Source organism: Scatophagus argus, chromosome 12, assembly GCF_020382885.2.
Source record: "Scatophagus argus isolate fScaArg1 chromosome 12, fScaArg1.pri, whole genome shotgun sequence".
Classification (NCBI taxonomy): domain Eukaryota; kingdom Metazoa; phylum Chordata; class Actinopteri; family Scatophagidae; genus Scatophagus; species Scatophagus argus.
In genome coordinates this window covers 10044703-10062359 of record NC_058504.1, presented here as the reverse complement: position 1 = coordinate 10062359, position 17657 = coordinate 10044703, and the positions used below count along the sequence as shown (strand labels likewise).

The following is a 17657-nucleotide window of genomic DNA, read 5'->3' as shown; positions in this document are numbered from 1 at the left end:
TTAAGCAAGCAACATGGGCTAAAGTTAGCACTGTGCACGGCTATGAAATAATCGGGTCAGTCTGCAGCGTTGATGCATAAAAAGTAAGAAAGACAGAGTTGGAAAAGTTACAAAATAATAAGATCAAACAGATGACACACACAAAGTGTTCAGGGTACATTCTGGCATTCATGGCTTTGTGCTGTATATATTTTAGACTTTTCTCCCTTTTCCATTCACTTTGCATGTAGTTGAAGTTGTGCCAGAAACTTTTATTCTGCTTCTACAGCACTGCATCTTATTAAATGTTTGTATGCTGGTTGCACCGTTCTGTATTGTCACCAATAGCTCACATTTTGATTTGATCTTAAATCATTCAGAATAATTGGGCAGGATAGTTAAACTAATTATTATGCCATATCATAACGGCTTATCATCATATCCTATAATTTGTTATGTGTATATGTTAGCTAGCTAGCTTGTATTTTTCCTCTTGTCTTGGTTATCTTCCACTGTAGTTTGATGTTTCAGCAGTGGCCCATTAGCGAATGAAGTCATAGCAATCCCATTTTGCTCTTGGCCTGACCTCTGGGCTGTCCTACATCACTTCAGCTTATCTTACATACTGCAGTGTCCTCTTGTGGTGGTAAACAGAAACACCCATATCAACTGGATGTTGACGCAAGGGCAGCATTCTGCAAGGACAGCTTTTGTAGAAGCACTGAAAGGTAACTTAACTCCTCCTTCTTCTTGGTTTCTTCCTGACCAGGCTCTGCCTCCAGGTGCCATGCAGACACTACCAAAGAGGCCGATCTTAGAGAAGAGCAACGGAGCTGCCGCCGCTGTCTTCAACCCCAGCATGTTCCACTACCAGCAAGCACTGGCTAACATGCAGCTCCAGCAGCCAGCCTTCATCCCCACTGGTGAGCCTCTACACACATCAGCAACACTGAATCCTAGTCCTTACAGTGTTTACTATACATGTAGGAGGTAAACTGGAATCATGAACACTTGGAACTTGATTCTGGGCAGACAAATCAGAGCATTTTTTTATGTTAGATGGCTTAGTGGTAACAATACGCATGCTGTGTCTGTGCAAGGCTTTTCCACAACTTAAGTGGCCAACTTCTGTGACATCACGCTTTCCTTCCTTCCTTCCTTTTGTGTTGCTTTCATTTGCTTTTACTCCTGCCTGCCTGTGCAGTGAAAGTGTTGAAAACTGTAAGATATAAACACATCACAAGGCCATTATGTGGAACTGCTGGTGCATGGAGCGCGGGTTCTTTCAGGTTCTAACATGTTAAAAGCAAAGTTGTCCATGTCTTGGGTGAAAGTAGCAGTGAGTTATTACAACAGCATAAACAAAACAATGTCATGTGGAGCAAATGAGATAACTAACACCAGTCCTGCTACTCTCACCATATTTAAGGTCCCGTGTTTTCATTCAGTTCTTCCCTTGACTGGCGTCATGGGGGTACCGTGCTGGACCGGAGGGAGCCCATGACACAAGTATAATTTTCTTCCATGGTTTTCATGCGCTTCTGCATTAAACTGGATGTCTGATTGTGAGCTAACATCAGCTAACTGGCTGCAAATCCCATTTTATTAAATAAAAATAAACACTGAAAGAGTTAGTCGAGTATCTGATTAGTTGATCGAAAATCAATTAAACGTGAGGATTTGCTGCATAAAGATAATGGTCTCATGAATGTCTGAGTTGTTTGTCAAAAATGTTAAGCAGTTTGAGAGTGTCAGCTTGGCCTGTCAAAATTTATGATGAGAAGGTTTTTACTGTTTTCTGACCTTTCATGGATGAAACAATTAATGAAAACACTGATTAGTTGCAGGCCTAGTCGAAACTTAACATTTGCCAGGAGAAAAAGAAGCCTTAAAAGAAGCCTTATAGCCATATTTAGCACATAATGATACAGAGAAACTCACTTAGATGAGGATACCTGTAAAGAAGCAGTGGTTATTGAAATGTCTGGATAAATGTGCAGTATATTGATAAAAGCTTCAATGTCTTGTTTGCTCATCAAAGCAGGTATCATATCTTTGGTCCTTCAACACGTGTACATGCGTCCTTGTGTGTTGACACCAACTCTGACAGCTTCAGTGTCGCTTGTGTGTCCCGCACGAACCTGAACCTGCCTTGACTCGCTGTTAGCAACTAGAGCTTCTTCTTCTTCTTCTTCTTCTTCTTCTTCTTCTTCACCACAACTCCTTGTCCTCTTTGTTTTTACTTTTGTCCTCCTCTTGCTGCCCTTCTCATCTGTTCACATCGGTTTTCTTTGTTTTCCACACATGTAGTTATACGTAAGAGGCCGTTGGTGGGTCAGCTTCATTTGATGTATGTGGTGGTGGACAGGAGCCATTGCTGAATGGTTGACTGGGAGGCAACATGACTGTGTTGGGTAGCATGTGTTAATAAAGTGATCCTCAGTCATGTATGTTGTACAGTGCTGCCAACAGCTCTGCATAACATATAAGGATTTCAGTGCATTTTTTGTTGCCATTCATAGCCCAAAATTTTGTGACTTTCCTGTGATAGGGAATGCACCACAATGAGGGGTTAATTTCCATATTTTGTCATTTTTTTAGTATTAGTTTGAAAATGCCGTGTTTGTGAAAATGTGTGGAGAGACAGAGAGAAAGGAAGAGAGAGAGAGATGGGGAACAAAATGAAACAAACAACACCAGCTTTCACTATGTTGATTTTTACACCATCCCGTACTGTAGAGAAATCAGCTGCTGGTGTGCAGTAATGAAAAGTGCTGCGTGCGGGTAAAGAAGTCGAGCTGCTGTGGTCCGACCAGGTTGTCAGTATAGACAGCTGATTGTGCTGGCTACTGAAGACCATATGATAAACACTCTTTTTGCAGCTTTCGGCCCATTCTCTTTTTCACTCACCATGTCTGCCTGCCTACAGTCACATTAATGTGCTGTTTGAGTCATGCTTTTTCATTTCAGCACTGTGTCAGCATGCTTCATGTGTGCGTGTGTGTGTGTGTGTATGCTCTACATGCTGGCGTGGGCAGCTCAGTTAGCTCAGGGAAGCAGGATGCGCTTGTTGTAAGTCTTCCTTGTGTCTCTTGTTGGGCTTATGAAAAGTCCAATGGCTGAGTTCAGCAAGTAAGGGACACCATGTAGTTTATTCCAGCCTATAACCCACCTGTCCCAGCCCTCTTAAATGCTAAATGAGTCTCAAATGAGCTCTATAGCGTGTGTTTCCCCACTTTGTGTGTGATGAAAATACAAACAGGACATCAAAAATATCTGAATAAATTCCAGTTTAAACACAGAAAATGAAATTATACCAACTGCAGGTAGTTTTTGAAAAAATGGATTGATTTTACTTGAGTATTTGTGTCTAAATTCAGTGTATTTGGTACAGTGTGTGTGGGTCAGGGGGTGTTATGTAATGAAATACTGTAAACACACACACACAGAAAAGGAAAATGCAGTGTGAGCTGAGCTGATCTTAATTGCAATCCTGAATCTTTTAGACGGTTATCATAAAAAGTTTACTGAAGACTGCCATGCTGTGTGTGTGTGTGTGTGTATGTGTGTGTGTGTGTGTGTGTGTGTTCCACCAATACCACATTACATTTGCCACTGTTGCATGGTGATATTATGATACTAATGTAGCACAATTTGACTGTGAGTAAAAGCAGAAACTCAGCAGGCAGAAAAAGGAAAATTACATGTTTTAATGTATCTCTTGCTGTTGTGGATCACAGTGAAATGAAAGCTTCAAGGGCGGGTTATGACAGTGGTGGGAAAAGAGAATATTTACGACTGGGTTTTTATCCAATTGGGGAATTTTACAGCTCAAAATAGTACTCGAGTGATTTAGTATTGCGCTTCTATGCAGCAGGGGAAGTCACAAGAGATAAACTGAAATCTCTAAGCTGAGATTACCCCCTGCTGACATCATCAGGAGTTATTTTCTCAGACTTGACACAAGACGTGCACAACTGTTTTCAGACTCAGTAGTACTACAGATCACGCGCAAACTGACCTTCCCCTGATTTGTCACAAAATATGACATGATCTCTGTTAACCTCTTTTACAGACTTGTTTTAGTTAGTAATTAAAGATGCTGGCGGAAAGCAGCTCACTCGAGCATAAAATCACAGGAATATTCTTTATGCCAATTTCAGTTTGTGTTCATCACAGGACAATTACAAGATGGTTACAAAGTGAAAGTGAAAAGATGAAATTTGTCTCGCAAAGCCTGTCACTAAATATGGCACAGTGACAATATGTCAAACTTAATGTGAAGATTTTGGCCGCTATTGCAATTATCAACTTAAAAGACAGTTTTTAAAGGCATAAACTGCTGTCAAATTATAGCTTATTATAGTGACGTGGTTAAGAACTTTTTTTTTCTCTCTCTTACGGATCATTCACTCCCTCCATACACACGCCCTGTCCATTTGAATACAATTATCAGATACTCCAGTCTGATCAGATTGTATGACTGTGTACTGCCTTGTTTGTTTAACTACCATTTGTTGGCAAAACGATGCATTTTTCTTTTATTTTGTGACTGGCTGGCTAATTAAATATGTAATTTTCTTTATCTCTTATTTTGTTTGCATGTGTCTTGATACTTGTTCAAATTCATCCTGGCGATGTCACTGGACTTGTCCCATGACTTTTGATCCTACACATTTTGCCATGGTAACCATATCATTCCTGTTCCCCCTCCTCCCCGCCCACATCCTCGTCCTCTGTCTTTCGTCTGACTCGCCTGAATAAAAGTTCCCATGATGCACGGTGCCACCACCTCCACTGTTTCGTCGGCTTCGACCCCAGTCACCAATGTTCCTTTCGCTGAATCTGCCGCCTCCAATCAGGTTTGCTCTTTCATTTCAGTTCTCCTGTATTTTAGCTCAGGAGGTTCTAAGTCTGAGTTCACAGTCGTCTTTCATCAGGATAAAGAAACACCTGCCTCTAGTGTCACATACAGTATATTATGTTCACATTTCATCCGTCTTCGCTTTTCAGTCTGTTGTGAGCAAATGAAAACAGGATTTCCAATAATAAATTCCTCTTCTTTTTTAGTGAATTCCCCTTGACGTAAAGTCTTAATTTACCATGCAGATTAAGACACATTTCACGGCAAAACGATCCAAATAGCAAAAGGGTTTAGCAGTTGTGATAAGGTTGAGCAATATGGGAAAAAATATCTTTGCAGTATGTGCATATTTTCCAATATAGACTGTGATATGTGTATGAGGAGTTTGAGGAACCACAGTCCAATCTCATTGCAACATGGTTTTAAAGAACAGGTTTTTTTATAAACACAATGTGGCAGATTGTCAAAGCTTAATCATTTAATTGTCATTTAACAAATGTTGGCCTCATTCGAATGATAGTAACAGTTATTTATCATATATCGTCCATGTTCTCGTTGCTCTTTGACCACTTGCTGCGGTAGTTACTTGAACAATAAATATCTTTGTGTTTTGCCTCAGTTGTTTAAAAGTCTTTAAAAGCTGGCTTTGCTTTTTAAATATTTTGCACACTGATCTAACCTGACTGAATCCTCTGCTGCAGGTTACTGTTTTTGGAGTTCTTTGTGACACTGTGAATTCACTGCTCTTCCTCTCATCCCTGTCTTTCTCTCTTCCAGTAGACTCCTCAGAGCTTCTGACTCCTGATCCAGTGGAGCTCCAGTGTGTTCCCATGGAAACCCATTTCTGTCCCATCCCCAAAATGATGGTGGCGGCTCCGGTGGCACTAAACTCAGTAAGCCTTTCCCGAAACCCTAGTTAAAGTCTCTGAAGTCTGTGCACTACCAGGGCGGCCATCTTTATGAATACAGCTAACATGTGCCTCACCTACATCGCACACTGTCTGAGTGGCAATGCGAAACTTGTTATAAGGCATTATGAAAGTGAGAATGCCTTGATGGTTCATGCAATACAAGCCTGGACGTGCTACTGTTGCTTTAAAGCAGCCATCCTGATGCATAGTGACTCGATCAGGCTGAGCAATAGAGCTCCCTTGTTCTTACAGCCATACATGTCCATACCTTAAAAGTGCAGCAGTCATATGCCCCAAACCCCCCCCCCCCACCACCACCACTCCTCCACCCACACACACACACACACACACACACACACACACACACACACACACACACACACACACACACACACGCACACCCCAACATTGGAGACCACATGCCCTTTTTGGGGCAACCCAACACATTAGACTGTTCCAAAGTCAGAAAGTTCAGACTATTTGAGCGGCAAACGGACTTGCTGCTGGTCTACAACGATATTTTGTGTTGTCGAAATGAAAGAGTGTTTCATATTATGTCATGTTTACGTTCCAAAATGGCTGCAAATGTAACATTTGTGTTGTACTATGTGTACAGTTCACTATGTTCTCATGGTCTCATTTCACCTGATGAGGCATCAGTGAATTGTTGTTTGTTTGTTTGTTTGTTTGTTCGTGCCTTTGATTTATCTGCTCAGCTGCAAAGGAGATTTAGTTTTCCAAAAGAACTCAAAATAATTTTCCTATTTGCAATTAAAGGCAATATCTAAGGTTACAAACATACTTTGTGTGAGCCCATAGCTCATGTTGTAGAAAAAAATCTGGTTATGACAGTGATCACCACTTTAAATATATATTGTTTCTTAAATGTTAAGTATGATCTGAATCGGTTTTTGTTCCTCTGGTTTTTATAGCCGGTATCTGATACTGACTGAATCATTTTCATGTAATGCAACAACCTTAAAACAATACAAACTGACATAAATCTAGGATATAATGACTTCTATATTAAAAGGTCTGAGAGTTTGTTCAGAATGTGGCTCTTAATTTCTTCATTTGAAAAATAAACTACCTTAAAGCAGGTGAGGTCTAAACTCTAAAAGAGACAGCTCAAAATATTAACCCTTGTTGCGTTTTTAGTGATGAGGTACCTTTAATCGCTTGTTTCTCGGTTGTGAAGCGTAACAGTCTGATGACTGAAAAGGCAGGTTTGTTTGTCCTTGTCTCCTGCACGATCTGACATCCGAACGTGGTGTGAAAGAACGACAATCTTAGGGCGTAGTCACGTTGACTTCTTATTACAGTTCTGCCACAAACCCTGAGTTCTCGTGTTCAAATCACGTGAAGGACAAAGTCACGTTTCTGAGAGTCAGATGTAAAGTTACAGACTTTTCTAATTGGCACCTCTCAAACTTTTACATCTGATGTCGGAGTTATTGCACAAGATGGATGCTTGATTTGTTTCCTGATGTTGTGCCTCAAGTCTGCCCGGTGGTGGTACATGCAAGGAGCTGCCACATTAAATGCAACACCTGATTAATTACTCCAAAAAAAAAAAATGCGGACATGTGTTTTAAAAGGCAATTTCTTTGTGTAATTGTCTCATTTCATCATGCGGCTTTTGGACTAAATAAGTGGCACAAGATTTTTATGTTTTATGGCTCTTCAGGGAGAAAGCTTAGAACTTGAAAATGTCCTGTCTGAATTTATAATGTGTTGTCTTTTCTACTGATGTGCCCTGTTTGTCACAAGTCATCTTACTCTAAATATGGCAGCCACAGTTGTTATAACCAGAAGTGAGTTATACTAAAGCCAGGAGATGGAGGAATGTATCTCCTGTTTGATGTCCGATGAGGAAAAAAATTACAAACCAGTTGGATTTTTGATGTCCAAATGTCTGTAAGGAATTGCTCTGTAGGGGTGTAAAATTGAACATAACAGTTTTGGAAACTGGACTGAAATCACTTTCACCCAAGTTCAAATGTGCCTCTTTCAAGTCCCCTTAAACCACTACTGTCAAAACACTGTAAGAACAGACCAGTGCTCAAAGATAGACGTGTTATTTGATTCATTATTATAATAGTTAATCGCATCTGTACTAGTTTTGTTCTCTCAGACAGCTGTGCTGTCTTATTGTTTATGTAAAGAAATAAACCAGTGCATTGTGTGCATACATAAGTGTGTTAAAAGAGACAATGAATCACACATTTGGTAAGTTGTAAATGCTGCAGATATTAAGACATTTCCCACTGAGCATTATTCATTTAAATAATGTCATTGTGTTGTGAATGTATCTGATGCAAAAACTACACATGCCCTTCAAAAAGACAGGCATGTTGAAATGTAATGGTTCACTATATATATAAACTATTTCTGAGGTCACATAAGTAACATGCTGATACTGTGTTAGGACATATTAATGTGTATTGTTATATAGATTTATATTTAATGTCAATGAGTGACGTGACTACTTTTAGAAATATCTTTCACTCTCAAAAAAGGTAGAGCAGAATTGTACATTACAGTACCACTTCTTTCTAGTCAGTTTTTGTACCCCTACCTTCGAAACTACCCCAAGTGCCCATAATACACCTACAAACGACGGCATAATCATAGGACAAAATTGAGAAAATCAGCATATTATACTTTTGTTTCTGTGGTTTTCCATTGTTCACGTGATGTGGATTGGCCAGGTCTCCCCTTCTACTGCAGTTCTTTTACCCGTTAAGTCCCACTCTTGGTCCGGGAAGGCTGCATACGGAGGTGACAGTATAGATAAACGATCCAGTCGGAGGTACTAGTGATGCAGCAAGGATGTAACCCCATTAAGGCTGTCAGCTGTGTCCAGTGGGGGGAAACTTGGAAGAGTGGACTTGTGGGATTGACTGGATTTGGGTGGGTGGAAGTTTTGACCTCCTGGACGCCCTGATCAGTGCGCTACCTTAGCCGTAACAAAAAGTAAAGTTCATGTTGAATTGGCATGAACGTGTCCTTCGAAGGAAGAGTGCGCATATTTGCTTTCTATTCCAAGTTAGATGAGCTAGATCCAGTAATCAATTATTGTCTACTACACGCCTAAAGCTCAGTAATTAACGCAGGTATGTTTGTTCAATAAGGACACAAAACGGTGAACATATGGCTGTGTCCAAAACCACTACCCTGTTCACTCATTCACTACTTCCTATATAATAAAGTCAGCGGTTTACTCAGTGGTGATGCTTACTAATCATTTGCATCAACACTGACTGCTATGGACTGATCAGGCATTAATTATCACATCTGTAAAACAATGGACAGCAAATATAAGGCACTACAGAAGAGAAAGGGAGCGATTTGGTGAACATGACTGCACTATTAGCCTGAGACGCTTCGCACAGAGGTCATGTGGATGGCAAAACCGTTCACACAGAAATATTTACAAGACGTAATTCCTTCTAAAAACAAAACCAGTGAGGCAGTGCTTCTTCCAAATGGTTAGGTGAATTTTTTTCAGTAGTGCCCAAAGCTCATCATTTTTATGTCTAAATGTGCTCAAGAATTCACATGCACACAAACGTCCAATCAAAACGCACAGTTTAAACAACGGGGTACGTTTGGCAATCGTGACGCGTTGTCAGGTAGAGACAAATGTGTCTTCGCCGCAATTAGCCGGAGTTCCCTCGGATCCAGTGACACAAAATAAATCAGTATTCGAAACAATCACAAGCGCATTGACAGAAGGTTGAGAACCTCTGCTCTAATCTAACCTCAGAAAGAAAGTGAACAAATGTATTTGCCAAAATGTTGAAGCTTTAATTTAAACTATCATTTATTCTTTATCTATACTGTGGATTTAACAGTACGCAGCACATTATATGCCTGTTACCACGGGAATAGGAAGGAACATACTTTTTGGTACATGATCGTACTTCTCCTTTACCTCTGTTTTTGAGTGTGTTGAGTTATTGCATTTTCTCTTTGAGGAATCTGAACAGAAATGTTCCTCTCGCGCTCCTGATGAAACCTATGAGCAGAATGTCGAGACACATAGTTTGTCTGAATCTCACAGCTTTGTCCAGCCAAGAAAACCCTTCTCTCCAGCCTTCGTCTCTTCCCCCTTTACATCATTATGCCTTTACTAATTGCTGGAAAAAGCTGGAAAAACAGAGAATACTTGATTAAGAAATTGTGCCTCTTGGGGGCATTTGAATTTTTAAGTACATTTAGATGTATGTATTGATGTACAAGAGCATGTTAGTTAGGGGAATTGCTACGTGGCGCAAAATTTGGGTTTACCTTTTTTTCCCCCACTCTCATTCTCTTATATTTCATTTCCTTTGGGCCTCCTTGTATTTTTCCCATACAGTCATGAATCGTTTCTCTGGAATATGCAAAATGCTCTGATCATTGTGTCCAGTGACCAGATCCTTTAGCATGTGGACAGTTAATTAGGTCCTGAGAATACTTCTGTTGCCTGGGGCACAAACAAAGGGCCTTATTTCTCGATCACTGTATAAAGATGTGAGAAATGTGTATGAAAGTGACATGTATTAATAGTAAGTTAAGTTTTGTTTTGAATTTTTTTTGTCTGACATTAAAAAAAACAGCATGAAAAATGAAAAAAAACTCATTTATACATAGTTAATAGTTTGTGTAGACCAACAAGAGAAAAAAAAAAGATATAACATGAAAATCACTTGTATACAATGATGGAGTCATTGTTAATGGTAATAGTTGCTGTTGCTATGGCAACAAAATGACAACATGGCTACCTTTCTATTATCCTAATTGTGAATTTTCTCACATTCATTGAAATAACATACAACACTAACTTATTCAAAAAGGGAATGTCTAATTAGTTTGTCTTGTTGTTGCAAAGTGATTAATATTTTGTATGGAAAACTTAAATTCTTGTAATATCCAAAGGTCCTTAGGGGAGGTCAGGTGTTTATTTTGTTTTCTTTACTTGACCTTAATTGTTTTATTATTATTGTTATTATTATTGTTGTTGTTGTTGTTCTTGTAAATGGTGTTTTTGAGAATTAAGAATGGACTTTGGCTCATAAAGCTAACACCTATCTGCCAGGGAGGTAAAGAGGCTTTTGGTCTAATTGAAAGATCTTCATCTTTTTCCCGTCAAATCAGACTAGTCAACAGTCCTCACACCTCCTGCAGACTGGACGGCTCTTGCTCAGTTTCCTCTGTGTGGAGGTGTGAGTTTTCATTAGTGAGTTTTGCTTCAGTGTTGGCCAAGAAGGTGGTCCAGAAGCCTCTTCCTGCCCAGCTGTGCTGGGTGATGTCGATCCTTGCTGAGGTGTATACGAATGTGTGATGTTCACCTTGTTTGCACTTATGTACATAACTATGTCAAAATACTCAAAATTTATTTTGAATAAATATAGATAAAAGAGCTGATTAAAAATCGAATCAATGTATTGTTAATACTATGTTTATCATTTTATTACGGTATACAAAGATTGCTTTGAGGGATCTGTCCTTGTTTATTTGCTAGAGCCCTGCTCTTCGCCTAGCTGTAAACCACTAATGGTTTGCTTTAAAAAAGCTTTTTCATTTTTTTGTTTGTTTAGTGGGACATGTTTGGTTCAGTCATATCTCAAACAAGAGCGGTGGATTAGAAAAAAAAGAGTCGGTTTGGATCACATGTAATAAATCAGTACTAACCTTGTCTTTAAATGCTCACCATGAACTAATGTGCAGGTGCAGTCCTCTCTCCAGCAATGCACCAAAATAAAGCACAGAGTAGCTCCACCTGCAGGCCGAACAGCAGCCAGGGAAGAAGGAGGCGTGGGTAAAGAAGTCAAACCAGAGAGGGACATGGATTTGAGATTGGATCACAGGATTTTGAACTCACTTTCATTTTGTCATTTTGTGATGTGGGTTATTGTTTGCCTCCTTATTGTCATTATCCAAAACAACAATAAATCTGAATTCTCCTCAGGATATTAGTCAAAATTGCAAACGACTTGGTTCTCCAATGTTATTCTTGCAGCAGCAGCAGCATCCTTACGTAGACCTGTTCCTTCAGGGACATGTGATGCTCTTCAGTTGCTATTAAAGCCAGCGATTTTGTTGCCATGGCACTTGTCCTAGTGGTGGATTGACTGAGTCATTCTGGTGAATCAGTTCGCAGCCCTCTAACTTCACATGTGGGGAGGGGGGGGACGTATGGAGTGGATGTACTGCAGGTTTACAGTCACCAACAAGTGAAGAAGATGATGAAGAAGTGATTTTGTTTTGACATTGATTTGTTGTTCCTATTATTATTGAGTTGTAATTGTGCCTTTATCATGCAAGTTGTTGTTTTCCTTTTGTGTTCTACATTTAAGTTGACTTAAAACAGCACATGTATTGAGTGTGTGCAAAATTTATCCCTTTATTTAAAATCCCTTGATTTTGAGTCATTATTAAGTTGGGTACAATGAATGACTGGATGGAAACCTGTGGAAGATAACGAGGGTCAAAGACTGTTCAGGACTAAGCCATATGAAAAACTCTCTCTGACACTCTAGGACAGACTTGAAAGTGACTGCTGTTTTTTAGTCTTTTATAGTTTCACTCTGTTTTCTGCTCGTGATGCTTGTATGTGCTGCTGTGCTACATGCCAATTTATTTTGCAGTGTATAGCTATTAAGAGTGAGTTACTGTGCCTATAATGAGTTCTGCGATTTCTGTTTGACCTTTAATAAAACTCACACTTGTGATCATCTCGTGGTGTGTTTTTGCTGTTCATTATCACATTAAAAGAGACATGCACCATTTATCTCCTTTATTGTGAGGCATTTACCTGTGTACAATTTGATGATATTCATGTGAATAAAAGTCAGATTAACAGTTGTGGATGTCACATAGACATAGACTCACAGCGTATCAAAATATTGCATAAGGAACTGCAATTCTGCTTGTTTGTAGGAAAAAAATATGTAGCCCAGTGCCTACACTTTGAAGGACTTGCCAGCCTACAACATTTAGGAGTTTCAATTATGCTTTTGTAGGTTTGCATATCAGACCAGAACAAACATTTTTTTGTTTTTTGATAAAGTAATTTTTGGTCATTTTTGGAAGTACTATGTCAAGCATTGTGTGCTGGAAAGAAAATGTTTAAAAAGATAAAACATATCAATGTTAAAAATGTATATTTCATACATTTTGTACAGTAACTTAACAGTTAGAGAAGCGTTAGGCTGGCCTCTCCGGTTCAGGTCTGTTGCATCTGTAACCACACCCAACTACAATGTTACGGTTACTGACACATACATTTCTTCATTGCTGTAGCATGGTGAGGGAAGGAAGTCCACAGGAGGACACCAAAAAATATGATATAAATGTAAATGGATAAATCTTCAACTATTATCATCGAGTACTATTTTATTTTTTATGCAGTATTATTTTGTTAAATGACCTTAAATCTGTCAAAGTATTTGACAAGCAAGTGGTCAAATATAATTAGTTAATACAGTTCCTGTATTAACTAATTATTCAAATACTGACTACCGTGACATTAACTTTTGCATAGAGTAAAATTGAATTTGGTGATAGATGTTTGCACCATGGGAAAAGCTCTACACGGCTCATTGCTACCGAGAAGAGTATTTTATTCTGAAAACAATATCACCGGAATTCTTGTTGTCGTTAGCGGAAACCAGGTTATTAGCTTCAGGAAATCAGTTGGTGGAAGAAAAAAGCTTTTCTTTCTGTTACCAACCTTGCCTAGCGCATACACTCAAACATACACTGGAGCAGCAACAAACTGTTGCCAATGGACCCTCGGATTACAATATTTGATTGCGGGTTTGTGCCCCGCTAGCACGCCCGGGTGCCGAAGCGCCGGGTCGGAACCAGTACAGAAACAGGCCCAGGCGGACGGACATAACCAGCGCAGCGTTGTGCGACACCGGCGGGCTGGTGTGTGTGGGAATTGGTATGCTGTTTTTCGGACAAGTGTGATGTGAATCACTTGACTTGCTGTCTGTAACTAGGCAGCAAGTTTGCCGATGCCTTGGCACTTCTGTTTTATCAGATCCTATGTAAAGGCTTGAGGGCTCGAGCATGGGACAGCGTGAATCTAGCCAGAAGCGAGTTAGCTTTGATGCTAGCTAACGCCAGAGTTGACGGGAACGGCCATCAACTTTTACTTGCTAATTAGATAGGTAGCATAAAATACAATACAGCGAGTATGAGCGCTACACTCGAGTTTATGTGAGTGAAGAAGAGTTCTTTTATATCGCCTTACATTTGCTTGTTCGCTTGTTAGCTCTTTAAAAGCCCCGATAAATGTTTCTGGAGCGAGTATAGCAGTGTAGCTAAGTCGTTAGCTGCTACATTAGACTTCCTCGACCGCCCCAATGAAAGAATACAAAGTGGTCGTGCTGGGCAGCGGCGGCGTCGGCAAGTCCGCGCTGACCGTCCAGTTTGTCACTGGCACTTTCATCGAGAAATACGACCCGACCATCGAGGACTTTTACCGAAAGGAGATCGAGGTTGACTCGTCGCCCTCCGTGCTGGAAATCCTCGACACCGCGGGGACGGAGCAGTTCGCCTCCATGAGAGATCTGTACATAAAGAACGGACAGGGGTTCATCCTGGTCTACAGCCTGGTCAACCAACAGTCATTCCAGGTACCGTAATGTGCAGGACACCTACAATCACACACAGGCGGGAAGTGTTCGTAGCCAGGTAGTTAATCAGGTTATATGGACGCTGTATTGGGATGTGATTAATCACGTAGAGATAGTGATGCTAATTGCAGAGCCTTGCACGGTCCATATTTTACAACTGAGACCGAAATTAATTTGGTATAAGATGTAAACTTCTGATCTAGTGAACATGAATTTTTAAGCAAAATGTGCAGTAGTGATCTTGGGAAAACTCTTTCATGGTGAACTGGCATGTAGGCGGTGTTGTGGTGGCTGGTGTGTTGCAACACACTAATTGACGATACATCTAAACGTACATGTTACTGAGAAAAACAAGGTTGGAAAATGATGAGCAACACGAAAATCAGCGCTCAGTTTATGCACTGCTCATTGGAGTTTGAGCGGTTTTACAGACAGTCATGCAACAAGGAGACTTTTTAACAAACCCAAGAGTTCGCCAGTGTTCAGTTATCAGCTTCATTGTTAAAATGTGTGGAAAAAATCAGGAACCTCTTTGCCTCATAATGACCAAAGCATTTCACTGTATTTATTATTAAACTAGAACATGTGTCTTATCTACAGACAGCATAATAAAGACAGCAATATAAGTGTAACGATGACGTAACACTGAAATGTACATGCTATAAAATTAGCTATGTGCTATTTCCATGCTGCTTAGCATTTGTGTACCATACATAATACAGTCTAAGTTTCATTGCGTACTGTTTTCACAGTGTACAAAAAAGCACTCCAAACAGGAAATGATACAAAAATCAAACTGAGACTTTGGGAGCTTGTTGCCAGTTAAACTTCACAAATGGAAAGGAAAATATCTAATATGATATTGGTTTGTTGAGTAAATTTTTCCTTTGCCCCTTTCAGCACTGTGTTTGATTGTTTAATCCTGTTGCAGCCGTATGCCTGCATTTTGTTATTTTGTTATTATGCAGACTTCTTTGATTATATATCACTCTCCCTTTCCCGGTGTGAAAGCACTGCATGTTAATATTGTGCAACTACATTGGTATGCTGATCATTTGTCCCAGTCCTACAAACAGCCTGCAGTTTTCATGAAAAATCACACACTCATATTCTCTCCTTTCAGGATATCAGACCAATGCGAGACCAAATAGTGCGAGTGAAGCGCTTTGAGAAGGTGCCGTTGATCCTGGTTGGGAACAAAGTTGATCTGGAATCTGAGCGTGAGGTCGCTGGGTCAGATGGACGAGCTCTGGCTCAAGAGTGGGGCTGCCCTTTCATTGAAACGTCTGCCAAGAGCAAGACTATGGTGGACGAGCTGTTTGCAGAGATTGTCCGACAGATGAATTATTCCACCCTGCCAGAGAAGCAGGAACAGTGCTGCACAGCCTGTGTGGTACAGTGAGGAAGAGGTACAAGCACTGCATTTACTATCATCCTTTACGTGGTTGCGTTCATACTTGGGTTGTTCTTAGGAGCTCACAAGCACAGCACAGTTCGCCACTTGCTAATTTTACAAAATGTGATAAAATGTCCCTGCACTGCCCGTGTAAAAATGGTTCACAAGCTGAGGAGAAATGTGACACACTGATGATTGTGTGGCGTTTCGGTGCAGTGTAAGGGAGAGGAGAGGTTTGTTTGGAAGTGAGAAAGACGAGTGGGTGGTGCTTCTCCACGCAAACCGTTGGTTCAGCTTGTTATCATAAGATCACAGAAAATATGTGGCATGAAGAATACAACTGTATGAGCAGCTCGGGGGCCCTGAAGAGCAGAGACCAGTGAAGCAGACAGCTCTGTGAGCCAAGCAGCACAAAGAGGAAAATGTGACATCCTGAACAAGAAATTATGTTCCAAAACAGGAAGTTCTCTTTAAATTGTGTTACAGATGTTGCCTGTATTAACCACTGCCCACACAGATAATGCCAGTTATAGTTATTTAAACGTGTTCGGTTCTCTCTCTCTCTCTCTCTCTCTCTCTCTCTCTCTCTCTCTCTCTCTCTCTCTCTCTCTCTCTCTCTCTCTCTTTCTTTATTTTTCTACAGAAACATCTTTTGTCTGGATTACCACAAGGATTTTACCGAACCATGAACCTGGAGACAGCCTACTGACAAAAACTTGCCGCAGCTGGTAAAGTTTCTGTTTATAGTGGTTTCTGATTGTCTATCACAGATCGTCTGACAGGAAAGACGTCAGTCCTATTTTTGATATCATAACTGTTAAAAGACATTTCTGCTGCAACCTCAACAGCCTTTGCGATGACCCAGGATGGAGTCAGACAGACAGACTTGTAATGAACAAGAATGGCCATCTGTGAATTTCAGTCTTCTTTTTTTCCCCCTCTTTTTAGTCGGAAGTATCTCTGAAATAATGAGCAGGAGTATTTGTGAGGTTGCAGCTTCTTTTTAAAGCTGCTTTAATCGCTATTATATACTTTATTATTACTTGTATTATGTGTCAAGTTTGGAATTTGACAGAGTATTTCATAACATGCAAACATTTTGACTTTTAAGCATGTATACTTCGACCAGTTTGCTGCCCAGGTATACTGTTCGTTTTATTTCGGAAATATTGTTTAAAATAGTTTTTCTGACACAAACAACAGTGCTGTGTGCCACAGTGTGACTTTTAGGATGTACGACTTTGTAGATTAAACCTGTAACGTTTAAGGTATATCAACAGACGGCCACCAGTCCACTCTGCTGCCCTGTGGTTTAAGCATTTCCATCACCGCAGTAGCCTGAAGCAGCTAAACTCACCGGGAAACATGCATGCTCAAAATTGAAAATGTTCAACTAAGTCAACTTGAAGTGATGAGGAAGAGCCATTTTACTGCTTTTTAGCCTGAATTCTGTCGGTCTCTACAAGGCATGAATAGTGTGGACGCAGGTCTTCCATTTTCTGTTTTTCTCGAGGAGTTTCTGAGAGAGAGTGATTTTGGAACGACCAAAGGAAGCTCACGGTGCATATTTGTGTTTGACTACATGACGTGTGTTGCTTTTAATTCAGGAGATGCTGATTTTTTTGTCATCAAATACTCTCGCTGCAATGTGGTTTGATAAAAGTTCTGGCACAGTTAATCAGATTTTACTTTGCATTTTTCTTCTCTTTATAGTAACCTATTTATTAATGACTAATGACAAGAGTAGCCAGTTTTAAACTTTTAATCTTATGCTAGTTTTTCCTTTTTGTGACTTTTCAGGATACGTGGTAAATTTTTTTTTTTCTTTTTTTGAAGCTGAGGATTTAACAGAGCCTTAAATAATTTCTGTTGCA

At 40.0% G+C, this 17657-nt stretch overlaps 2 protein-coding genes across 10 annotated transcripts in view; both read left to right on the top strand.

Moving 5' to 3' along the window:
- The window catches only part of mbnl3 (muscleblind-like splicing regulator 3), a 29094-nt gene extending 16618 nt beyond the window's left edge, over positions 1–12476 (top strand). For 4 of the 9 annotated variants that reach the window (XM_046407173.1, XM_046407176.1, XM_046407172.1 and 1 more), the window contains exons 6-8: positions 749–902; positions 5621–5736; positions 11470–12476. In XM_046407173.1, the coding sequence (XP_046263129.1) occupies positions 749–902; positions 5621–5736; positions 11470–11718 (519 nt within the window). In that variant the 3' untranslated portion in view covers positions 11719–12476. The other 5 variants (XM_046407175.1, XM_046407179.1, XM_046407178.1 and 2 more) reach the window with 5 other exon arrangements.
- Positions 12477–13403: 927 nt separating this feature from the next.
- Positions 13404–17657, top strand: rap2c (RAP2C, member of RAS oncogene family). Its single transcript, XM_046407182.1, has 3 exons — positions 13404–14387; positions 15511–15796; positions 16427–17657. The coding sequence occupies exons 1-2, from the start codon at positions 14115–14117 to the stop codon at positions 15787–15789; spliced, it is 552 nt and encodes a 183-aa protein (XP_046263138.1). The 5' UTR covers positions 13404–14114; the 3' UTR covers positions 15790–15796; positions 16427–17657.

Excerpts from the sequence above, each read along its gene's own strand:
- rap2c (XM_046407182.1), top strand. The coding sequence starts at position 14,115 with ATGAAAGAATACAAAGTGGTCGTGCTGGGCAGCGGCGGCGTCGGCAAG. Across the intron at positions 14,388-15,510 it reads TCAACCAACAGTCATTCCAG|GATATCAGACCAATGCGAGA; the intron begins GTACCGTAATGT and ends CTCTCCTTTCAG.